Source organism: Lissotriton vulgaris, chromosome 7, assembly GCF_964263255.1.
Source record: "Lissotriton vulgaris chromosome 7, aLisVul1.2, whole genome shotgun sequence".
NCBI lineage: Eukaryota > Metazoa > Chordata > Amphibia > Caudata > Salamandridae > Lissotriton > Lissotriton vulgaris.
The window spans coordinates 183,546,184-183,573,464 of NC_141695.1; the positions used below are offsets into that span (position 1 = coordinate 183,546,184).

Below are 27,281 nucleotides of genomic sequence, written 5' to 3' on the forward strand. Positions count from 1 at the left end.
TGAGAATTATTGCTTGCTGGTTCCAATGTTCAACACAGGATTCTTGTTGTACTGCTGCACAGAGCCTTTAAGTTACCAGCAAAAAAAGGAAGGTAAGTAAACAATACAGTGGTGTTCATATGTGCACATATGAATGAATGTGTGTTTGTGAGGGATGGTAAGAGAATGAGATAAAGTGAGAGTGTGTGTGATAATATAGTATGTTTAAAAGTGAAATAAGCAAGCAAATGCGGCTGACCACGGTTCAGCACCTCAGTTCCTAAATTGAATAAAATAAGATAGTCTGTACATCAACTTCCGAAGTTTGCTGCACTTTCACTCCACTGGAAACCAGATAAATAATTTGTAAGGAGGAGGAAGGTGCACCAGAGACAAAGTCAATTAGCTTCAAATGTATCCAAATAATTGTTATCCTTTATTGTAGCTGTTGTTAAAATTGGACATCAGCCAGAGCGTTTCGTTCCAGATGGAACTTCGTCAGGGCTTTGATATAGTAATCTCAATCCAAATGTTCTAAGTATGTGGGTCAATAATTCCCACGGTCAACTGCAGGTAAACAGAGTCCGCTAGCTAGTAATAGAAATGTTCGGTGTCTCAGTAGTATAATCGTCCAAGCTCAGTGGCCCAGAAAGTATTGGCATAAGTTGTAATTCTTAAAAATCCAACAATCATACAAATTGCAAGGCCCAAAGACATTTTTGGCCCAATCCTTCACATCTACACAAACGTAGTAATGTGCAGGCGTCCTGTATTATCCAAGGCCAATGAAGTGGCCAATAATCCCAGTCGATGTCGACATGCTGGATAAAAGTCCTTCGTCCGGAAATTTGTACACTATACAGTGGTGTTCATCTGTGCACATATAAATGAAATTGCATTTGTGAGGGATGGTAAGAGAATGAGATTGAGTGTGAGTTTGTGTGATAATATAGTATGTTTAAAAGTGAATATGAATAATTGAGGGTGAGGGAGTGAGTAAAGTAGTGTGAGTGAGTAAGAATGAGTGAGAGAGGGGATGATTACAGGAGGGAGTGGGGGTGAGTCAGAGATGCCTCAGTAAATGGTGATGGATGGAGTTCTTGAATTTATCTCATCCACTGGTAATTACTCAGAGTAGCATCCTAGTCCATTGTTACTATGCATACCATGCCACCTCAGTTTGGACCTAACCATATGCAAATCAGCCTTAAACCTAATAAGATGGGAACAGTTCAGGTCAAACTGCCAGGGCACAACCTCCCTGAACCAGAATAAAAGCATCCCAAGTCAGTTTTCACCCTAATTAGGGCTCATCAGTCGGAAATAGCTTGGTTCCAAAGGCATAGCATGCATGGTATCCATGTCTAGGCTTATCTGACCCACTTAAGGCATCAGACTAAAGTATATGCAAAAGTGTATGGATGGACTCCTTGAATTTAATACGTGATGGATGGAGTGCGTAAATTAATCACAGTCACTGGCAATTACTCAGGTCAGCATCCCAGTCCATTGTTATTTTGTACACCATGCCACCTGTTTAGACAGAGACATATGCAAATCAATCTCGACCTGGTCCTATATGAATAGTCCACTGCATGTCAATATCAATGGTGCAGTAGATACAGATGCATCAAGGCCCAGGGCAACTGAGCCTACTGAAACTATTTAACAAACTAGAGCACATGTACCACGGAGATCAAACCAAAGTCCTTCTACACCAGTACTTGTGAGTGAGGGTCAATGATTGTAAAAATGTAAGTAAGTATTTGTAAGCATGTATGTGAGTGCGTGTGAGCATCAGTGAGTGCGAGTGAATGGGTATATTGTGTGAGAGAGTAAGTGGGGCAAATATGAATCAGTATAAGTGAGAGAGTGTGAGTTAGAGTGAGTGAGGCGAAGCAAGAGAAGATATAGAGAGTGAGTGAGTATGATTGAGACAACGTGTAAATGAGAAAGAGTGTGTTTGTTAGCATGTTTAATGCTTGTGGTTCTGATGCTGGTTTTAGCATATTTAAGATAATTCTTGGTGTATGGGACAGCCTAAGATAATGTACTGTCAGTGGCATATTGAAAGTATTTCTTGTCATATGGGAGGACACTCATTGAAAAATGTAGGCATTGACATGCTGGTTGTAATTGTTGCCATACTGGGGACTCCTATGGCACAATGATAGTGCTAAAAAGGGTAGAGGTTACGCACTCCGCTGTTGATAGTGTGAATTAGTTTGTGGTGTGCGCCAGAGATATCACTCCCCGACAAAGGTGTGGTAATCAAGAACAGTCTGCGACACTTGAGGTAAGTGCCGTCTCCCTGAGCACAATCAGTTGGAACGTGAAAAACGTTCTAAAGAATTATGGATCAAGTCAAGTTCAACAAACCGTGATTTCCATCATTGTTTAGATTTATTCCATGTTATCTCCACAGGAAATTATTCAAATAATTTGACAGATTGCTAGTTTAATGTCCTTTAATTTTCACAAAGAATACGCATAAGAATCATTGAGGATTCACCCAATGCATTTCAGACTGGTAAAGTCCTTCATCAGGGGAAGTCTGAAAATGATGTAAACAAGAAAATATATGTAGGATCTTTCAAAGCGTCATAATGCACAAAAACATTGGTGGTCAAGTGAATTCTAAATGAAAAACAACATGTTGCATAGTGATAAAGAAAATTAAATAATTAAATAATGCAGCGACTATAACGTGTCAGGTTTAGTAAGGGAAGCCCAAAAAAGAATACCAAATGGGTAACAGTGAAATCATAAAACGAACTGAATGATGCGACGTGACCAAACTCTGTGCAAAAGATAAACAGAAACAGTTTTACGTGAATCACGAACGAAATATGCCATGAGTGTAAAGTGCTTGCCCAAGATATGTTAGATGAGTGTTAACGAATTAGATGGATTAAATAGTGCAGCAACTATAGCGTGTCATGGTGGGTGTAAAAGCCATTAAAACAAGAATACCAAACGGATAGCAATGAAATCGTAGAACAATCTAAGTGGTGCGTCTTTATCAAACGCTGTGCGGAAGATAAAAAGAAACGGTTTAACGTGATTAATGAGCGGGATATACCATGCGTCCAAGTGCAGATAACCTAATCAAAGTGCTCGCCCAAGCTGTATAAGAACAACTGAACTGAACTTACTATTAGACAGGAATAAACAGCATATCAACGCCGGTCGGCCATCATTACGTGTGTGTTAGTTTCAGAAGATAGCGGAAGATAAATACGAGGTTAGTGATGTCTACATAGAAAGAGGACGATGTTTGTAGCGGCCATCTTGTAACGGTGTATAAGAACAAATGAACAAGAAAACGAGTGAATAGACATGAATAGGTGTTCATTAGTGCAAGGAGAAATAAATGCGACATGCACAAAAATGTAACTCATAAATTAAAAACCAACAGCAGATGAAAAAGATGTAGGTTAATCACAGTATCACAAATAACACAAAAATTCCATCAGATCATTTAGACCCAATGGTCTAGAAGATTGCAGAAATTTTATCCAATGATTTTCTCTTTGCAAAAGAAAGTTGTTATTGTCTCTGTCATCGCGCTTAGACACCACTTCGACAGCAGCAAATCGTAATTGACTGACATTGTGTCCGCATCCTTTGAAGTGAGCTGCTACAGTTGATTTTAGGTTCTGAGTCCTGATGTTACCTGTCCGATAGTAGCACCTCTCCAAGATGGCAACCAAAACCCAAGACCTAAGATCGCAGTCCCCCCCCACTCCTCCCGTTATCCTCATAGCATTTATCTGTCCTTGAACACATGTTGCCCTTTGTACTCAGAGATTTACCTGAGCATGCTGGGCTTGCCGAAAGAAAACAGAAGACGGTCCCAGTCTCCAGTTCCCCTCCCTCTCACTAACCCAGAGGCGGCCTCCAGCGCTTAATAATTATCAGGTGAGCTTGCCGTAATGTTTGGAGCGGGACCGCTTTTGCCCGTCCTAGCATGTACATCTTATATCTAGACCTGACTGCGTTTTTTACGTCTCTGTAAACATTTGACAAACCTCCCGCATTGATGCTCCTTTTATTCATATGCAGCACGATTAAACCTTAGGAAGCACCAAGATCGGAATCCCGCTCCCGTTCGACCTCTGAGCGTTAGACGTGACCCCCACGCCCGCAACACTATCAGGTGAGTGCGCCTAAACCCACCCCCGCCCCTGGAGTGAATCTTCCGCAGACTAACCCTGGCCGTCTCGGTGGCATATGATCCTCTTTAAACACCATGGATCCCCTGTATCTATCATTGATTTGAATTCATCCACTTTTATATATAATCTCCCGCAATCCTTATCCTTAGTGACCTTAGTGTAATAGTTGAAACCACCGACCTAGCAAATATCATGTCAATATCTTTCTTCCCTGTCTATTTCTTCCAGTGTGATCCTCTAACATCCCGAATAACGGATATTCGCAGATACCAGGAACCGCTAGAATGAAATGATATTCCAGGCCTTTGGCCCCATGCTAGCGAAAGGTCGGAACCCACGCCTTTCCCCTTATAGATGTCCCTCTATATCTATTAGGCATGTACTAAACGCATCCTGTACTAGAACATTCTTCTCCACATGAAATGATGTACTTTATTGATGGTTTTATTAATTCTAGAACCTGTTATTTTTGATTGTTTCTTAAATATGACTGATTGCATCAAAACAAATAAGAAAAAAAAATATATTTTCTATAAAAAAAGATTAATTGAATGCTGTCTATCTGTTGTCTTGGGTTTTGATATTCTTTTGATATTGCTCCCCTCTAACCAGAATCGGATCCTATATAGGACCACTTATTATCATCCGTGGCAGGGTGTTCTTTTCTAATTTTTCTATTGATTTTCCCCTCCCTTCCTGCCCACATCGCCTATCTGCCCTGGGAACCCCCTTCTATTGGATAATGTTACTTTTGTACTCGTTGATTCGTGTTTTCAGCTTGCGTGAAGTCTTCCCCGTGTAGATCAATCTACAGGGGCATTTGATTATGTACACCACGTTTTCAGTGTCACATGTGGCATTGAGTTTAAGGTTGATGTTGGTACCTTTCATAGGATGTTTCATGACTGACTCTCTGATAAGATTGTTACAATTGTTGCAGTTTAAGTAGGGTTGGTTGCCCTTGAAGGTGGCAGAGGTTTCTTGTTTGGGTTTAGTGATGATTTCCTTTAAATTGTGACCTCTTTTGTAGGCGAATAATGGTGGACTTTGAAAAATCAGTTTGAAATCAGGTTCAGTATCTATGATTGACCAATGTTTGAGTATAGATGCCTTGTATGCTCTGGAGGTCACTGAGTATTTAGACATGACCACAGGTCTTTTGGTAATATCGTTTTGTTTGAATACCAATGTTTCTTGACTACTCAGTTTGTCGCAACGTTCTTTCGCAATCCTGAGAATGGTCTGCGGATAACCTCTTTGTTCGAAACGTCTGATCATGGTGGTGGCCTGTTTTTCGAACTTGGTTGTATCAGATACAATCCGTTTCACCCGGAGAATTTGGGAGAACGGTAAGTGATTTTTCAGGGCTGTTTGATGGAAAGATTTGTAGTGCAGGGTGTTGTTCTTATCAGTGGATTTCCTGTATAGATCAGTTTCTAGATGATCTTTGACACGGTGATCTTTACATCCAGGAAAATGATGGGTTCTTGATTAGACTCATAAGTGAATTGGATGCGATCATTAATGCTATTCAGTTGTAGTAATGCATTACTCAAAGATTCGTGATCTCCTTGCCACAAAACAAAGATGTCGTCAATGTACCTTAGGAAAATCCTGGCATGTGTTATCCAAGTATTGAGGTTTAAGGTGTTGTTTTCTTCAAAATACATCATGAATGCGTTTGCGTAGACCCGCGCGGCACAGTTGCCCATAGAAGTACCGGACAACTGTACGTAGTGCTGGCCTTCCCATTGGAAGTAACTCTGATATAACGTAAAATGCATTAATTGCATTATAAAGATTTGAAAATCAGTGTCCAAGTCGGAATGCAATAACATGTTCTCGATAGCCTCCATGCCTAGGTCATGTGGTATGCTGGTGTAAAGTGATTTTACATCAATGGAACATAGCCAGATAGGATCATTCTCTTCAAAAAGTATGTTGCTGATATGATGCAAAAAGTCTGTTGTGTCTTTGACATAAGTACGTGACCGTTGAACAAAAGGTTGTAGATATTTGTCTATTAAATTTCCTGTGGGTTCGTGAATGCTTCCGCGAGTTGAAACAATAGGCCTAAATGGAGGACATAGAACAATGTAAAAAAGATTTATCTCACATGTTAACCAAGGATGAATGGTCCAAGATCCTAGAGGACATCACTGTACAACTGGACAAACATACACGTGAAATCAATGAGCGTAAGATATGCAAATATAGAAGGGACACTATTGACTACAAATTAGGGGAGGTATACTCCTGGGCTGAGGTCTATGCCAAAGGTCATCAGAATAAACCACACAAGACCAACACAGAAACTGAGACATCTTCTTCTGAGGAAGATGCATCTACCAACATAAGCAAAACTGGTTCTCAACAACCTTCCACGAGCAGAGAATCTATACTGAGCACATCCACATTTACTGCGGTTCCTTTTTTAGAAGAAGGTTCAGGAGAAAGAGACGACCCCGGAGGAGCCAAAGGAAAAGACAAGGTAGAGGAAAAGGAAACGGAACGAGACACCAGGAGCACCACAGCGAACAAGAAAGCGAAGGAGTGGAAGAAGAAATGAATCTAGTAGTCAACATTTCGTCACATGTACATACGGAACAAGAGAAATCGGTTCTACAAAAAGGCACTTCGTTTGTCCCTACCAGCCATACCAACGAGCTTGAATTAATAATAAGCTTATTCAAATTCATGCGCAACCTACGTCTCAGGCACTATTTTGAAAACATCGTCCCAGAGCAAGTTGATCAACTTAAAGGCCTGCGCAACAAGAGTACTTTCATTGCACCCATCAGCCACAAGTCATTTGATATTTTTGAAAACGTTGTGAGAAATGACATTTCAGGTTTCAACTATCAACGCATCTCAAGACATACTAATATGACAAACAAAGAATTTTCAATATGGAACAATTTAGCTAAGAATGCTGGGGTCACCTATCAATCCGCTGACAAAGGAGGGGCTCTAGTCCTGATGGACACGGATTTTTATCGTAGACAAGTGAATGAACTTCTATCTGATGATAACACATATTAGGCTATTCAATACAACCCCACCAAACAGTTCACTGAAGTTTTACTCAATATTCTATCAACAGCACACGATAATGGCATCATCAATCAAAAGACTGTCAAGTTTTTGACTCCAAGGAATCCTAGAACACCCAGCATGTACATGCTGCCTAAGATTCATAAGAGTTTGACGCAACCTCCATTTAGGCCTATTGTTTCAACTCCCGAAAGCATTCACGAACCCACAGGAAAGCTAATAGACAAATATCTACAACCTTTTGTTCAACGGTCACATACTTATGTCAAAGACACAACAGACTTTTTGCATCATATCAGCAACATACTTTTTGAAGAGAATGATCCTATCTGGCTATGTTCCATTGATGTAAAATCACTTTACACCAGCATACCACATGACCTAGGCATGGAGGCTATCGAGAACATGTTATTGCATTCCGACTTGGACACTAATTTTCAAATCTTCATAATGCAATTAATGTATTTTACGTTATATCAGAGTTACTTCCAATGGGAAGGCCAGCACTACGTACAGTTGTCCGGTACTTCTATGGGCAACTGTGCCGCGCCGGTTTACGCAAACGCATTCATGATTTATTTTGACAAAAACACCATCTTGAACCTCAATACTTGGAAAACACATGCCAGGATTTTCCTAAGGTACATTGACGACATCTTTGTCTTGTGGCAAGGAGATCACGAATCTTTGAGTAATGCATTACTACAACTGAATAGCATTAATGATCGCATCCAATTCACTTATGAGTCTAATCAAGAATCCATCACTTTCCTGGATGTAAAGATCACCTGTGTCAAAGATCCTCTAGAAACTGATCTATACAGGAAATCCACTGATAAGAACAACACCCTGCACTACAAATCTTTACATCAAACAGCCCTGAAAAATCACTTACTGTTCTCCCAACTTCTCCGGGTGAAACGGATTGTATCTGATACAACCAAGTTCGAACAACAGGCCACCACCATGATCAGACGTTTCGAACAAAGAGGTGATCCGCAGACCATTGCAGGAATGCGAAAGAACGTTGCGACAAACTGAGTCGTCAAGAAACATTGGTATTCAAATAAAAGGATATTACAAAAAGACCTGTGGTCGTGTCTAAATGCTCAGTGACCTCAGAGCATACAAGGCATCTATACTCAAACACTGGTCAATCATAGATACTGAACCTGATTTTAAACTGATTTTTCAAGGTCCACCATTATTCGCCTACAAAAGAGGTCACAATTTAAAGGAAATCATCACTAAACCCAAACAAGAAACCTCAACCACCTTCAGGGGCAACCAACCCTGCTTAAACTGCAAACATTGTAACAATCTTATCAGAGGGTCAGTCATGAAACATCCTATGAAAGGTACCAACATCAACCTTAAACTCAAACCACATGTGACACTGAAAACATGGTGTACATAATCAAATGCCCCTGTGGATTGACCTACACGGGGAAGACTTCACACAAGCTGAAAACACGAATCAACGAGCACAAAAGTAACATCAGGACTCAGAACCTAAAATCAACTGTAGCAGCTCACTTCAAAGAATCCAGACACAATGTCAGTCAATTACGATTTGCTGCTGTCGAAGTGGTGTCTAAGTGCGATGACAGAGACAATAACAACTTTCTTTTGCAAAGAGAAAATCATTGGATAACATTTATGCAATCTTCTAGACCACTGGGTCTAAATGATCAGATGGAATTTTTGTGTTATTTGTGATACTGTGATTAACCTACATCTTTTTCATCTGCTGTTCGTTTTTAATTTGTGATTTACATTTTTGTGCATGTCGCATTTATTTCTTCTTGCACTAATGAACACCTATTCATGTCTATTCACTCGTTTTCCTGTTCATTTGTTCTTATACACCATTACAAAATGGCCGCTACAAACCTCATCCTCTTTCTATGTAGACATCACTAACCTCGTATTTAACTTCCCCTATCTTCTGACACTAACACACACATCGGCGTAATGATGGCCGACCGGCGTTGATATGCTGTTTATTCCTGTCTAATAGTAAGTTCAGTTCAGGTGTTCTTATACAGCTTGGGCAAGCACTTTGATTAGGTTATCTGCTCTTGGACGCATGGTATATCCCGCTCGTTGCTCACGTTTAACCGTTTCTTTCTATCTTCCGCACAGCGTTTGATAAAGACGCACCAATTAGTTCGTTCTACGATTTCATTGCTATCCATTTGGTATTCTCGTTTTAATGGCTTTTACACCCACCATGACATGCTATAGTTGCTGCACTATTTAATCCATCTAATTCGTTAACACTCATCTAACATATCTTGGGCAAGCACTTTACACTTATGGCATATTTCGTTCGTGATTCACGTAAAACTGTTTCTGTTTATCTTTTGCACAGCGTTTGGTCACGTCGCATCACTCAGTTTGTTTTATGATTTCACTGTTACCCGTTTGGTATTCTTTTTTGGCTTTCCTTACTAAACCTGACACGTTATAGTCGCTGCATTATTTAATTATTTAATTCTCTTTCTCACTATGCAACATGTTGGTTATCATTCGGAATTCACTTGACCGCCAATGTTTTTGTGCATTATGACGCTTTGAAAGATCCTACATATATTTTCTTGTTTACATTATTTTCAGACTGCCCCTGATGAAGGACTTTACCAGACTGAAATGCATTGGGTGAATCCTCAATGATTCTTATGCATATTCTTTAGGACAATTAAAGGACATTAAACTAGCAATCTGTCAAATGATTTGAATAATTTCCTGTGGACATAACATGGAATCAATCTAAACAATGATGGAAATCACAATTTGTTAAACTTGACTTGATCTATAATTCTTTAGAACATTTTTCACGTTCCAACTGGTTGTGCTCAGGGAGACGGCACTTACCTCAAGTGTCGCAGACTGTACAATGATAGTGCTGACATACTAGAGATAATACTTGCCAACCATGGTACATTAAGGGTAGGAGTTCTGGTTGGATGAAGCAAACCATGGGAAAATGCTGCCTCTGACATACTGGGCGTAATTCATAACGTATTTGACATCCACGGTATATGGGCAGTAGTCGGGTACAGATATAATGTACGTCTTGGTTAATGAGGTGCCAACTTCGGTCCCCAACACTGCACACTGGGTGTCTTGGGAGTGATCCAGGGCACACAGCACCAACTGACAGTGTGTTTTTACTTCTCATCTCCTGCTGAGAGCAGATTCCATGGTTCTCCCTTAATTACTATGAGTATGTAAATACACAAAATACCCTGCAAGCTCTGCCCATTTTTGCCCTGCCCCGTCCACCTTAGTAGAATACAACAGGTTTCATGCCTTTTCCCAGGTTGATAGCGAGCTTACTAAAAGGCCCCAGAGAGAATTTCCCACCAATTTTGGTGACGTGTTCTTGATGCAATGGAATATGAGGATATCTCCTCCAAACAAAGAAGTACTTACTACATATAATAAAAAGGAAGTACCATTATTTGGTTGAGATTCAACTATTTGTTGTCTTCTCAATACAAGGATTAATGTTATTACAAATTTCTGTATGAAGAAGATGCAAGAGGAACAATCACATTACCAACTTTACATACATATAAGATGATTGGAGACATTACCTCCTTGTTCTTTAAGCAACTGTAGTGCACTAGACGTTTACCCAATGAGTTAGTACTTAGTAATTAACCACGAAACCAGTAGAAGTTACTTCAGTTGGCAGGACATTTTGGGCAAAACTGTGACTTTTGAAGGGTAAAGGGGTAGGTGAAGTTCTGTTTTGGCCTAGTCACTCACACAGCTACTGACACAATCACAAAGACACTCAGAGGCATCCGCTCACACGCCCATTCAGTCACTCTCACATCCACTCACAGACCCACATAGTCACTCACACACTTATACAGTCACTCCCCCACCCACAATACCACTGACTCGCAGAACCATACAGTCTGTCAAATACCCACTCACATACCCACATAACCAGTCACATACCCATACAGCCACTAATCCACCCAATTACAGATCTATACAGCCAATAACACACCCACTCAGACCCATACAGCCACTCACAGACCCATACAGTTTCTCACACACCTATTCATAGACCTATTCCGCCACTCACACACCCACTCACTGACTCACAAATCCACTCATACACCCTAATTACTACTCCCACATCCACCCATAAACCCACGCAGACTGTTGAAAAATGGGTTATTAGTAGTGGTATAGGTATATCTACCACTGGCAAAAAGGCCACCCTACTTTATATCAACTTTATCCTACTAACAGACACATATCCACCACTCCCAAAAACATCTCACATCTTCATTTTACTAACCTACTTCAATTAATACATCCTTATTCAAAACACTAGTGTAAATCAAGAGCACAGACGTATAATCCTACAAGGAAAAGGAAGCACATAATACTAATCTACTACCTATTTACGTCTAAACATTGGTTTCAGATTAGAGTGTCACATGCCAAAAAGCACTGCAAAACCTATTCAGGGATATCAAATGCTATAGGAAAAACAATTAACAGATTCATTAAATAATAGCACAAACTGTATGGATTCATAACACCTCTCCAAAAGTTCTTTTTTATCAAATACGTTGTAATACAAACTGTGAACAATGTGGTGCCTCTCTGTAATAAATATTCATCAACTCTGGAAATGTCTCTCAAAGTGCCAGTAAATGAATTATTCTGCTGTCTATTATTATGGCCCAGAACATTGCACTGCATTGCATAGACAATCTAGTGTTAAAGTGTTTTAATATATAATGATATTCACTAGAACTGCCAAAGTTGTGTAGCCAATGGAACCTTTAAAATGTCATTTGAAAGTGCAATTGGTTTTTGAGTGCTTGGAATATTTTTACACCTGATTAGACCTTAAGATGCAAAAACTGACAGGGGTGGTCAGGCGCCTGAGGAGTATGGACGCGTCTCGGTAAGGCTCTTGGCACTGGAACGGAGAAGTCCTGCCTCACGGAACCCCAAGTGAGTCGGTTTGCGGGATAACATCACCGAACTGAAGTAGTTCCAGACGCAAAGACGCCCACAGCCTTTTAGAGTGGGAACCATCCATATTTTGCAGGTAAAGCACTCCTGAGCATTGTTGCGGCATCGCGGCCGCCATTTTGGAACTTAGGCTCGAGCGGGGAGCGCTTTTTTGCCTCACCTCCTCAGAATTTGGCACCCTCACGATGCTTCATGGCTCATCTCACGGTCCAGGATTCTAATGCACACATCAACAATGAATTTACAGTAACAGCTACCCCTTATTGTATCATCAACCCACAGCTGTTGAAGGGTCCCTGTAATGGCACCATTTTTAATTCTTTTTCCCTCACAACGCTGACACAATGCATTTTCCAGCACTCGGATTACTTGCATCTCCTTCTCACTTACTTTCGCTCATTTGTTCAACTGAAAAGCTGGTCATTTTTGATTTACTCATTCCTTGGCTCTGATTGTTGGTTTCTATGACAAACTTGTGGAAAGAAGATGTGGGCGTTCTGAGCCAGCGTAATTCAAGCAAACAAGGTTTGGGGAGAACCATACCCTCTGAGACAGTGAACACATGATAGCTTTCTCAAGTTATATCAATATATTTGCTTGCATATCCCTTATTATAAGCACTGTGCACAAGTTGCGGTCTCTCCCTTTTGTCCATTTCTTTTAAGTTACATTTATTTTCTGGCTCCACCGCCAGATCTTTCTTTTGCACCTGTTTCTTCCGCTCATGGGTAGAACGAACGGCTCTCTTCACAGTGCATCTACACCACAACTCTCTTTTATTAAAAACTCCACACTTTTTTCACAACTATCTAAATTGGAGGATTTAAAATTAATTGATGAGGATAACGCAAACTCAACAATGGATTCCACACCAGTCGCATCTTGAAATCAAACATGAAAAGGTTGAAAAAAGACCTTCCTCTGTGATACTATTAAGAGTGTGCCTTTCTTGCACTCTCAAGTCACAACCCTCCAAAAGCAGGTAGAGGACCTTGAAAATTGTAACAGGAGAAACAATCTATGTATTTATGGCCTGGGAGAGGGGGCCGAAGGCACAGACTCCATTGCATTTTTCAAATCTTTCCTCCATAAAATCTTACATGTCAGAAGATACAACATTCAACATACAACGCGCCCAAAGATTGGGGCCAGCCTCCACCACTGCTTTATCTTCACAAAGACCAAGGGGAATCATTCTTTATTTTCTAGAATATACAGACTTGCTAAGGGTACTGACAGCAGCCAAAGCTATTCAACGCATCACGTGGTCAGGTTCCACATTGTTTTTCACGCAAGACTACTCTACAGCTACAGCTGCCAGATGTAAAGCCTTTTTCAACTTAAGACCAGATCTGCGCTCCATGGGTGCCAGAAATGGCCTTTTTCACCCATGTCTTTTCAAGGTTCGTTTGCAGAGTTTCATCAATTCGCATCAGATGGATTCTATGACCTCTTCAGGACGTTCCTCATCGCATATTACATGAACTATTGACCCATGTAATTAAGCTGTTAATATCCTTTTAACTGTAGATCTTATAAACCCAGTTTTAGGTAGATGTTGACAGTTTATCCTTAACAGTATTATAGTTTACTTGTTCCCTTTTATGCTGTGTGGATGGATTTGAATTCACATGATCATGTTTTTATTGTTTCTAAGTCATGTTTTTAATGTTTCTAGTTTCTTAGTTCCTTCTACACACTAAGTTGTATTTCTTGTTCTTACTTCACAGCTGGGTTTAATTGTCAAAAGGTCTTCCCCGGGTCCTGCTGAATCCTCCCTAGACGCATGTCTGCTCCATGTGGTTCCACCCCCCATATCTCCCTTTTGTAGGTATGTTTTTTGTTGTGTCCTTTGTTCTCTGTGTCGTACTGTCTTTGGTCTCTCAATAGGTTTTGCATTCTAAGATCGGTTGTTTATTTGGTGTCTTTACTACTCTTATTTTCTCTTATATGCCCAATATTATTTTAATATCTACTATTGCAGTTCCAGATGCCACTATTTCTTCATCTTTCCCTTTCTTATTTACTATATTTATCTTTTCTTTTATTGATATGTTTTGTTCACTTCTCTGGTTCCGTCTTTATTTTTTCCTTTGGCTATCTGATTTATATGTTCTTCTTTACTCTGGCATTAAATTGGCATTATTCTCTTTCTTATCTCCTTTCACATTCTATATTGATTTTACAATGAATTGGATCGATGTTTCATACATCTAGATCAATTTATTTCTAACAATTGATGTAATTAGAACTGATTACTTGGAACGTTAGGGGATTGAATTCTCCCATGAAAAGGTAAAGAGTCCTGACCCACCTAGCCAAATTAGATGTAGATATTGCATTTTTGCAAGAGACTCGCCTCTCAGATGCTGAATCATTAAAATTAAAAAAAGGTTGGGTGGGGGAAGTTTTCTTCTCCCCTGGTGATGGCAAACGCAATGTAGTAAGGATACTTTGTCGCAAATTCCTTTCGCTTACAATTATATCACAAGGATCAGATGTTGCCGGCAGATGGCTGAATGTTAAATTGTCTTTGAAGGGTGTTCCAGTCTCTCTTCTAAACATCTATGCTCCCACTTGTGGTGATTCCTCTTTTTGGCACATATTGGCCAAGTAAGTACTCACTGCATAGAAGATAACTTTATTCTAGCTGGTGACTGTAATCGAATTTTTGACACTGTTATTGATAGAAACTCTAGTGTCTCCTTTGTTCCTAATAAACCCTATACATATTTTGTTCATACTATCACCCAGCATAAACTCCTTGATGCTTGGCGTCTCTGCAATCAGACCACTAGAGAGTACACTTTTTATTCCCTATCCCATCAATCTCAATCAAAAAGCGATTACATATTTATCTCCCATACTATTTCGCAGACTCTTACATACACAGAGATTGGTCCCATTTTATTGTCAGATCATGCCCCTGTCTCCATTTGCCTTGACATCCTACCCAAAGCCACAGGTCCTAGAAGATAGCATTTTAATAATGCCCTCCTTTTAGATCCAAAATTTACTGCCTCCTTTACTGCCTTTTTGATGAGTATTTTTAGATGAACCAAACTCAATGCATGCCCTTCTCCACTTTATGGGATGCAGTCAAAGCCACAGCTAGGGATTTCATAATCGGCTTTGTTGCAAAGAAATGAAAGAATGCCCGTAAATTAACTAAGGATCTCCTTCAGGAAATTAAAAGACTGGAGCACTCTTATTATACTTCACACTCAAAGGATTGTTTAGCAGCTCTCATTAACGCCAAAATGCAATTTAACAAGAAATCAACGGAGGATGATTCACTATACCTCTCAAAATCTAGTGCAACATTTTATGGGGGTAAAAAAAGAGCTGGCAAAATATTGGCCAAATATTTCAAAGTTAGACATAATAAATTGAATATTAAATCTATCTATGATACACAATCAGATTTAAAAGTCAAGGACACTAATATTTTGAATTAATTCTCTCTCTTTTACAAATCATTATACGCTTCTGAAACACATCCCACTGACCATTCCCTCTTGAACTTTTTCTCCAATATCCAAAAACTTCAACATACTCTCCAAGACTTATCATCACTGGAGTTAGATCTTACACAGCAAGAACTATTAAAAGCTCTTCAACTACTTAAAAAAGACAATGCCCCGGGACCAGATGGTTTCACTGTTGAATTTTATCTCCACTTCTCTAAACTTGTATTGCCCAAATTGTACTCCCTATTAATTTCCTTTAACTCCTTAGGCGGCTCCTCGGGTTCCTTCTCAGAAGCTCATATTTGCCTCATTCCCAAAGAAGGTAAAGATTCTAAATGCTGTAAAATTTATAGGCCTATATCCTTGGTTAACATCGACTACAAAATCTTCTCCAAAGCATTAGCCACACAATTCGATTACTACCTACCAGATGTGCTGGGAAAAGAGCAATCTAGATATGTCAAAGGTTGATTCATAACTGATAATACACAACTCCTTTTTAACGTCTTATCAAAATCTTCCCACTTAAAACAATCCCTTGTAGCAATAGCACTAGATGCAGAAAAGGTGTTTGTTAGAGTTAAGTGGACCTATTTATTTTATACTTTCAAGTGGTTTGGTTTTGGCCCTAAATGTATATCCTTAATTTCTCTTCTTTATTCTAACCCACGTGCGGCTGTCTGTGCCAATGGTTTGATTTCCCTATTCTTTGATTTAGGGAGAGGTGTGCATCAATGTTGCTCTCTTTCCCCCTTCCTTTTTAATTTGGACTTGGAACCTTTTCTCTCTAAATTACGTCAAAACCCAAATATATATGGTTTTCAAACACTAAATTCCCACATTATACGTTCCGCTTATGCTGTTGGTCAAAACCAAGTGACTCAATACCTGCCTTTTTGGCGAAAGTACAAGCATACTCCAATATTTCCGGTTATAAATTGAATAATGATAAATGTGAGATTTTACCCTTAACTAAGTAAACTTTTAAATCAGATTTTAGTGCTTCCAACTTCACATGGAGTCCTAGTCACATTAAGTATCTAGAATTACATGTCATTTCCTCCATTTTGGACACAGTATCTCTATGCATGAATAAATGTACACAAAAGATTTCAGACCTAGCTAGTAAATGGTATCCCCTTTATTTATCCTGGTGGGCCAGTTTGGACACTATAAAGATGATGCTGTCACCTATAATTATATATACTATTTCTAACATTGCGGGCCCTCTCCCTACTAAATTTTTTAAGAAGATTAATTCCGTCCTTTCTTCCTTACTATGGGACAGCAAGATATCCTGAATGTCTTTACTCAGACTAATTAACCCTAAAGCAAGAGGTGGAGTTAACTTTCCCGACATCCCGGCATATCATAAACAATTTCTTTTACATCAGGCTTCTCTTTGATTGCGTGATCCCACAGTAGACTGTCCTTTATGGACTACAATTGAGCGACTTTTTTAGTCCCCCTTCTCCTTTGATGAATACTTTTCTTCTCATGTAAACCACAGGTCTTATCTACTCCCATAATCAAAATGACCTCTAAACTCTTAGTCTCTGAATCTCTCACTGCTCATAGCACCATAGATTCCTTCATCAACTCAACAATTTGGCATAACAAAAATCTAAATAATCAAAATAAATCATCCTATTGGAAGACTTGGCGTCAGAGAGGATTAATATGGATCCATCAGTTACTCTCACAATCAGATACGTACCTTGTTCCTCACTTAGTCAATCATTCAATTTGCCTGCCTCATTTATCCATAAATATAGTCTACTTAAGAAAGCTGTGATGGATACATGCACCCAATTATCTACTGCACCTACTATTTCCATCACACCAGACCCTTCTTTACAACTTCACACCTTGTTAAAAACTACACCCAAAGCTTCCATTATATACAGGTATTTACATGGCAATAATACTGTTAGGCAGAAATCCAAAATAGAAGAGGCATGGGAACGAGATTTTGTGTTATCTTGGCCAGTGTCGTTATGGAACAGCTTATCGACCAAGATACGTAAATCATCCAGAGCAGCTAATACAACGCAACTGCTGTTTTTTGTTTATAACAGTCTGTTATTAACACCGAATGCCTTAAGCAAAAAATGTATGACTGTACCAGATGCTTGTTGGACATGTTCCTCCCCAAATGCTGATTTATGTCATTGTTATTTTCTTGTCCTATTGTATATAATTTCTGGTAACAAGTATGGTTGCAAATCAACCTGATTTTTGGAACTACATTTTTTTTTTCTTCTACTCATATTTTCCTAGGAAGTCTCTCATCTTAGTGGGAGAATGGCACGTTTAATGTTAAAAGTATTGATTTGCTTTTAGCGGAAGCATTTTGACAAATCACTGCAAATTGGAAGGACTTTACAAAAATCTCTTTAAAGGCTTGGTGATATGCTGTTTGCCACAATCAGAGGTTGGATACCTCCTTTGTATATCCCATACACATGGCAACAAAACGCCTCAATTTGTGGTCTCCGGTTATAATATACCTTGACGCAAGTGCCAGACGATCTTTCCAGCTACAACCAACTCAACAAGAAGTTATAAAACCCCCTTGAACTCTCAACTGTTCCTAAAATATTTGATATTCCAATGTTGTCCATAACTTACTTTTACCATTTCATTCTATCTATTTTTTTCTCGAGTCCGATTAATGTAACTTTTCAGCAGCAAATTACTTTGTATTGACATGCATCTAATATTGTGAACTATATATTGACACCCTTATTTCTTTCAATAAACTTTTTCTGAACTTAAAAAGAGGCAAACCATGAGCAGTATCTAGAGCTTCTTGTGAAATGTAATCATGCAAGCGGAGACTGCAAAGTTTACTTACTGCGTGATTATTGGCTTTTGTGGCATTTCACACCTTCACTTTACCTGCGACTTAATGGTATTTTAGTATAAGTACTGGCGGTAGTAGTAGTTGCCATAGTAGTAGTTAGTTCCAGCAGAAACATGCTGCGCCTTATTACTGCATGAGAGAAAACTACACCAAATGACACTCCTGTACAAAATGATAACAAGATGTAGTATGGAACCTTAAAACATTATCTGCATACAACTTCTCCGCCTTTAAGCACCTTGTGCAGGCTTTGCAGAAATGTATGAAGGCTGCAAAAAAATACACACTTTCATGATCACAAACTCTTTCTCATCCTTTTTGTACATTTACGGATCGTATTTACAACATTTAGCAAATACACCTAGCATTAGATAAAGCCAAGCTAATTCCCTGGTTTAAAACCAAGCTGGTGCAGTTTGTGCTCAACTCTTATTAGGGTCTATTGGCAAATAGAGTCAGATTGATTTTTCAGCCATTATAAAACTGTGACCCATATCTGAATGAAGTGATACACAGTGCTTTGTCTGGACGATAAATAGTGTTAATTGTGGGCTCCTGTAATGGAATATGTGACAGTTTTTACTCCCTGATAACAGCAGACATGTGTAATCTCTTACTGTGCCCATGGGCAGGTTCACTAATGTTTCATGCAACTCTGACAACATGCAAAGTCTGTTTGATGCACAGAACCGTGCCATAACTTCTAAAACATTGAGCAGTTTTCCGCTCTCGAAGTGTGGCTGCACTTTAGGCTGGCATGTGCCAGAACACACACCCTTGCACCATAATGCAAAGGTGTGTGCATGATGTCAACCATAGATTTTGTCTTAAAGAACTGGAATATGCTTGGAGAAATAAAAACATTTTCTCAAGCAAGCTTCAAAGAGTGGTTGTTTTGGTGCAAAGTCCTATCTATAAATGATACTTGATAGAGACAGGCATTAAAAATCATTGGTGGATGTACAGGAATGCCCTTGTACCATCCATGGGACACCCCCCACCCTCCTTGATGCAAAGCCACATTGCTTTACTCTAGTGCTACTTTCCACCAACATGAAGTTTGGTGCTGTAATCAAATCCCAAATTAAGAATTTATATCACTTTGTGTTGTAAGCCTGGCACAAATAGTTAGTAAGTGTGCCCTCCAATATACTGCGTACTGCCACAAATATATCCTTCGGTGGGAGGTGAAGTGTAAGCAGTGGTTTGAGTGGAATTCCATGTTTTAAACACCAGAAGTAGCACCAGCTGTGCTAATGCACACAGTGGACTGTGGAGTGATGTGTTGTCACCAAATTAATAATGCAGGAACACCATGTTACTTCCAGTTTGCTGTGACACATGTATCATTCATCCAACCTACAAGTATTTTGCGCTTCCCCTCTGTTCCTAACGAGGTGATCTGTATGTGTAGACCTAGTACCAATTACACTTTATCGGCAGCACCATCTTCTTCTCTGTGACTTACATAACATGAACCACAAAAAGAGCTGTCAATATTTTTGTTCTGTTGTGTTCATGTCTGTTGTCCTTACTGTGTGTCAAGCATTGACGTGTGCCCGGTATACGACAATAAACTCAATTTAGAACCAGTGTGGCCTTCAGATGTGACTCACCTACAACCGTAAGTCGCACTAGGTATCGTGTATAAGAATATTTAACTGTTGAGTATCCACCGTGTTCATATCGGAAGTAGTAGTTTCTTGCATCCGATTTCCTGACGTCATTGATACTGAGGGAACAGTACTTTCTCGTCACATCTCCCGCCAGTCTGAAGCGCCCTCTGGTGTCCGCGCGGATCTCTTTGTTCTCATCGTTTGAAGCCACGGCCGGGTCGTCCCCGCTGTCACCATAAAAGAACCAGTATCCGCGGGGGCTCCCAGCAGACCAAGGCGTCTCGTAGTTAAACTGGCAGGGAATGAGGACGCACAGGCCTTCCTGAGCTGTGACGTACCAGGGGGCGGTCAATGTATAATCTTTATGGGCACCGAGGACTCCTGTGGAGAGAAGAGCAGCGGGTCAGAGGGTATAACAATGTGAACTAATGGAGGGAACTGAAGGGAAGAGGAGAAACTAGAAACACAGAACGCTGATGTATGAAAGAGGCTGGGGGACAGTGGGTTATAATACAGGAACCAGACGGAAACAGAAGAGTAGCGAGGAAGCCAGAAATCAGAGAGGCCCGCCCCGTTTGAAGGATAGAGGCAAGTGAGACTAGAGGACACACGTGGCTGCATATCATTAGGGGGCTGTTCAAGCAATGATCGCTGTAATTTTACAATGAAGAGCAACAACATGTAAAGATTAATAAACAAAACTCAGCGATGGTTGATCAGTTTTAATATAGCTGAGATACCCGCCACCCCCTCTCAACACAATCCCCAAGGATGGGAAACCGGAAACAGTTCTGACTTTTGGAAGACGGGAGGGAGTGACCCTCCCGGCCGTATTTATTAAAATATGAAACAAAATTAAAACATTAAAATAACAGTTTCATATTATGTACAATTTCATTTCCACATTGCGGTGTTTGGCTAACCTTAACATATTCTCTAATACAAAGGTTCTCCTAGCCGAACTAACATCCTACAAAACATTTTAACTTGAAATTGTACATCCTAACGTTTAAGGGCCAACGGCAAGGTCGTAACCGGTGTCAAGATCCCTAACCAGAAATATCCCCCTCACTTGTGAGGGGCGACCGCACAGAGGTGTACCTCAAGTGCATCTACCAATTTCCCTTGACTTGACGGGGGCCCAATAGACTCGACGCCATTTAAAGGTCGTCCGAGGACTCGTGTGAGGTATCTAGAAGGTAGCGTAGACCCCCTCCCAAACCCCACACAACTTACCACATCTGCCGTCGCAGATGTCCTGGCCCCGGGAAATTCCCCAGCAGGGGGCTGTAGCCCCTCCTACCCAGGAAGGGGCCTTGACCGCCTTTCCTTTCCTTTCGGCGGCCCTTCCTTAGAAGGGACCGCCTCCCCGTTGAGGGGCCAATGGCCACCTCCCCCGAGCGCTCCCATCCGTAATGGGTGGCGCCCACCCATAGGGATCTTCCAATTACTGCTCACCGATCATGACCTTACCGCCCGACCGAAATAAATACGACAATTCTAACTAACTTACTAGATGACTAAATTACTAAAAGACAGTAACAATTTACGAATTACTAAAAAAGCATGATTACTGATCAACACTAGTGCAGAATTACTTTATTTGCAAAACATATTACCAATTGACCATTCTTTATTGCATATTCAAAAGTTATCACGATAATCATCCCAACCTGCAAGAATTAGCGTTACCACATCAAACTTTATTCAAAAAACCACTTGCTGTCCTCAGGGGCTGGTGGGTGGGTCAAAATTGGCTCTTCGTTCCGTCTCGAGCTCACGTGCAGCGAGGAGGTGCAGCTTCAGAGCACAGGAACAAGAGGATGCTTTCTTGGCTTGTTGCTCCTTTTATCCGCCTTCAGGGCGGGCGTAAACCCGCCCCTGCCTGCCCGAAGGGCGTGGCCGTCCGCGTCAGTGTCTAGGCCAGCCCACTCCAGGGCGGGAAAAAAGCGCGCCCCGGCTACGCCGCTTCGGGCATACCAGCCGAGACTCGCCTCCCGCCCAAGATGGCTTCCCGGGGGGATCGTGGTACTCCGCCATACGTTCGGGGGGACCGAATGGTCGCCCCTTTCCATATAGCTGAGATACCCGCCACCCCCTCTCAACACAATCCCCAAGGATGGGAAACCGGAAACAGTTCTGACTTTTGGAAGACGGGAGGGAGTGACCCTCCCGGCCGTATTTATTAAAATATGAAACAAAATTAAAACATTAAAATAACAGTTTCATATTATGTACAATTTCATTTCCACATTGCGGTGTTTGGCTAACCTTAACATATTCTCTAATACAAAGGTTCTCCTAGCCGAACTAACATCCTACAAAACATTTTAACTTGAAATTGTACATCCTAACGTTTAAGGGCCAACGGCAAGGTCGTAACCGGTGTCAAGATCCCTAACCAGAAATATCCCCCTCACTTGTGAGGGGCGACCGCACAGAGGTGTACCTCAAGTGCATCTACCAATTTCCCTTGACTTGACGGGGGCCCAATAGACTCGACGCCATTTAAAGGTCGTCCGAGGACTCGTGTGAGGTATCTAGAAGGTAGCGTAGACCCCCTCCCAAACCCCACACAACTTACCACATCTGCCGTCGCAGATGTCCTGGCCCCGGGAAATTCCCCAGGAGGGGGCTGTAGCCCCTCCTACCCAGGAAGGGGCCTTGACCGCCTTTCCTTTCCTTTCGGCGGCCCTTCCTTAGAAGGGACCGCCTCCCCGTTGAGGGGCCAATGGCCACCTCCCCCGAGCGCTCCCATCCGTAATGGGTGGCGCCCACCCATAGGGATCTTCCAATTACTGCTCACTGATCATGACCTTACCGCCACAGGCCGGATAGTTGACCGGCTATCCGGACCCCCCACAACACTCCTGCCTAAAAGGTCATGTCATATAGTCTTTAGCCAAGCTATCAGGTCTCCTATGAGTACCTCGTTCCCCATCCGGGACAAATGGACACCATCCCCCAAATACATACTGTCCCCTTTAATACAACCATGCGAAATAGAATGCAGTGTACTTGAACGGAACAATCTACTCACTTTATTATTAATTTTCCTTACTGAATGGTTCAGAGCAGAAACCGAAAGAGCCCCCCGCCACACTTTCCGTGGGATCATATGGGACCATGCAATTGTGCACCCTGGAACTCTTCTCGCCAACCAACTTACCGTGGAAAGCATCGCCTCAAGAAGGAGTCGTCTACCAGTGGTCACCAAATCATTGCCCCCAAGATGTACTATGACTACAGACGGCGGTGACCTCGTCCGCCCTAACAAATCCTCAAAAAATGATCGAAACTGGTCAATACAGAGCCCGCCCTTTCCGTAGAAGGACACACTGTACCCGTATTCCCCAGCCACGTGAATCATGTCACCTGCTTTGAATACGTCCGCGGCACGCCTCACGTATGAGTGGCCTACGACCCACACCTCCTTTTTCACAGCCGGTGATGTCTGACCGCTGGCCCCCCGGTGTCGGGTCGACTGCACAGTCCGCCCCGCCTCGTAGGCTTGCGCAACTGAAAACCAAACAAAACAAGAAGCGTGAGTACATCATTACAGCTTCACAACATGTGCAACCGCACATACCTCTTATAACAGTTTGAGGACCAACGCCCCACACGTTTTACTTGTTCAACATTCAGACCCCTGGCTGTAGCCTCTGTAGCAGCCCCTATCCGAAAGGAATGGGTCCCAAACTCGCCGGGGTTCAAGCCCGCGGCCGAAATCGACATCGCAAGCACCCGCTGAAACTGAAACCTCGTCAGTGGGGTGGCGTCAGCGTGTCTCAACAAGGTCCCCCCCCATGATGCCACCCTTCGCGTTAAATATTCCTCTACGCACACCACAGGGCACATGGAAGACCCGGGGATCCTCTGAATGATTATGCAGTCCCCAATCGCACCCTGATCGGTCTTGGACCTGACAAACGAGACAGTCATTGTCTCCCCCCTGACCTGAACGTGCTCTCGGCACAGGCCCCCCATGGTATCCTGCTTATTCTTTGCCACTAGTTCGCTTACCCACATAGCCCCATGGAATGCTAGCACAAAAGCGGCTCGGAATAACACTGTTTCATACTGGGATGAACACGTTGCAGGAAGTACTGATAACAACAGAGCCAACCTATCCAGACCTATCGGGCGCCTTTCATCTACTCTGCGACCCTCAAGGCGTTGCCACCCACGTAGCGCTTTTTGTACAACGAAAGACGCAGTTGGGTCCTGGATCCCATGAGCCCTTGCCATAAAGGAAATGGCGGCCCGAGGCCTCTGGGCCGTAGCCACTGATTTGCCTGCCTGATGTAAAGACAGCAGAAAGTTTACTACTCGCTCTTCCTGTCCCCAAAGCCCTCCCCTAGCAGCCCCCAAAAAGGCCCAATAGGATCGGAACGCCCCTTTATATGCCTTCCTTGTCCTGGGTGCTAAACTCTCTCCCACAAGGTTCTGTAGTTCGGGGCACCGAGAGACCAGAGAGCTTCGGGAAAGGGTGCCGCCACCGGGTCCGCTGCGGGCAGAAAACCCCAGAAGGCCTGCATACGAAAACGAGAAAGCGCATCAGCCGCTTGATTCTTTACCCCCGGCACATGTCTTGCCCTGAATAGCACGTTCAATTGCATACACAATAACACAATTTCTTTGAGCAATCTCAGAATCCATTTGCATCGTGCTGCCTGGCTATTGATACACTCAACCACGGTCATGTTATCAGACCAAAACACCACAGAGTGATCTCTGAATCCCACAGGCCAAGTTCTCAGGGCCACCAGAATGGGAAAAAGTTCAAGAAAGGCAATGTTACTTGTCAGCCCACACTCATGCCACCATAACGGCCATTTTTGAGCCGACCATTGTGTGCCGAATATGGCACCAAAGCCAATGCTCCCAGCCGAATCTGTCCACAGCCCCAGCTCCTCGGAGGACACCGCCGGTTTATTCCAGACGATTCGGCCATTGAACTCCGCCAGAAATGCCAACCAAATGCGCATGTCCTGGCGAACCTCTGCCGATAGCCTCGTGCGATGATGACCCTCCTTCAGGCCGACCATGGCCTGAGCGATCGAGCGGGAAAAGGGGCGGGCCATCGGCATTACTCTCAGGGCAAAATTCAGCTGGCCCACCAATTGTTGCAATTGATGCAGTTTGACCTTAGACTCACTAATACACGTTTCCAGGGATGCCCTGAATCTTAACACCTTTTCTCTTGGCAATCGAAAACAACCTTCCTCTGAATCGAGCTCGATCCCAAGGAACTCGAGGCAAGTCGAGGGACCCACAGTCTTACCTGGTGCCAATGGCACACCAAAATGCTTCATTAAGACACAAAATTCATTCAACGCCTGTCCACATTCTGGATCCCCGGCTGCCCCCCGAAACAAAAAGTCATCGAGATAATGCATAACATGTTGAAAACCCGTCCTCTTTGTGAAGACCCATTGCAGAAAACCACTGAACTTTTCAAAGTAGGCACAAGATATAGAGCATCCCATTGGCATACACCTATCCATGTAATAATGACCCTGAAACATGAAACCAAGGAGACGCTGATCGCCTGGGTGTACCGGGAGCGACCGGAACGCTGACTCAATATCAGATTTTGCCATCAGCGCACCGGGCCCTAGGCGATTCAACATGGCAACGGCCTCATCGAAGGATGCGTACCGCACCGAACACACTTCCGGGTCTATCGCATCATTCACGGACAGACCACGTGGGGCTGATAGATTATGTATCAGCCGAAACTCACCCGGGTCCTTCTTGGGGACCACCCCCAAAGGGGAACAAACAAAGTTAGCACATGGTGGCACATCAAATGGACCGGCGACTCGACCTCGAGTAACCTCCTTCCCAATCTTTTCCTGTACCACGGTCGTATGTTGCAAGACCGACAGTTGGTTCTTACATTTTTCTACACCCTGAAAATCCCCCACTGGGATGCGGAAACCATATGAAAACCCGTTCCGCAACACCCCAGCGGAAGCATGATCCGGGTATTCGTTGAGCCAAGGAATCATTGCCATGGAATCAATCGGAGTAGGTAAAGGCGCCCCTCGGACCATTTCAGACCTGTTTAGCGCTTCCCCTACCACCGTTATCACCCGTTTTGGCTCTGCACATGGACTCAGGATGGGATGGTTGCCCACACCCTCCACATTCGTGTCTAAACTTGCATGACCCCTGGGGCCTCGTACATTTACCCCTGTTAAAATTCCAACAAATCCCCCTTTTACCTGCGTTGCCGTTCGGCTTCGAGTGGTAGTCGTTACCTGTACCCGATCGAAAGGGTGTCCCAGCATATTGGCGGGAGGATTCGCCCCCGCTACTCCCTACCAATGGTACCTTCAACATACCTGTACTCTCCATTTTTGACCACGAAACAGAGTCGTAACAATCCCAAGTCAAGTTTTTGTCGTGTTCTTTCGCTTTTCTAAAAAATATTATCGTAACAGAACCACTGATTGCCCCCATATGATCCATAATACTCCATGATCCGTGACTGATAAATAGGCAATTCGGTCAGTAACTCGGGCCTACGTTCGCCCATGATGGAGGTAAAGATTCCCCATGCCCTGCCCCAAGTGCCAATGTTTTTGTCAACCTTAAAGGCGGCCATCTTTGCGCGCCAAACACTCGGATGCATGAGCTCCTTTTGGCTCTTAACATGCTCCATCTCATAATGGTCGGTAAGCAAAGAGAAAATGTTTACATACTCATCTGCCCACATCTTTTCCTTAATTGCCAGAGGAACATGCTGACCCACCTTTTCCCTTCGTGAAGGTGCAGACCCCTCCCTCGCAATCGGCAATGGCCGCTTACCTGAACCAGAAGCTGCATCTGCCGCTGGACCTGATCCTGTTGCTTTTTCCACCGCCGGAGACAGCGGAGTAACTGGCGCTGGTGCCTTCACCGCCTCCCTAGTTTCACGCAGTTGTTTCATTAACACCCGTGCGTCGTCAGCCGTGGCGCCCTCGCTATCTTTCCCCAACCACGCTGCCAATTGTGCTGCTAACTCAGGAGGCATATCCTCCCCGGACACAGGAGTGACCCCCACGGGAATCGGATTCCCCTCCCTCGGCACTGGAGTTGGCTCTTCAAGTGGGGTATC

At 42.6% G+C, this 27,281-nt stretch overlaps 1 protein-coding gene across 3 annotated transcripts in view; it reads right to left on the reverse strand.

Moving 5' to 3' along the window:
• The window catches only part of LOC147701147 (sialic acid-binding Ig-like lectin 13), a 506,089-nt gene that overhangs the window by 372,134 nt on the left and 106,674 nt on the right, over nt 1-27,281 (reverse strand). For all 3 annotated transcript variants that reach the window (XM_086929910.1, XM_086929909.1, XM_086929908.1), the window contains exon 3: nt 20,177-20,557. In XM_086929910.1, coding sequence (XP_086786036.1) covers nt 20,177-20,557 — 381 coding nt within the window. The remainder of the gene's footprint in view (nt 1-20,176; nt 20,558-27,281) is intronic.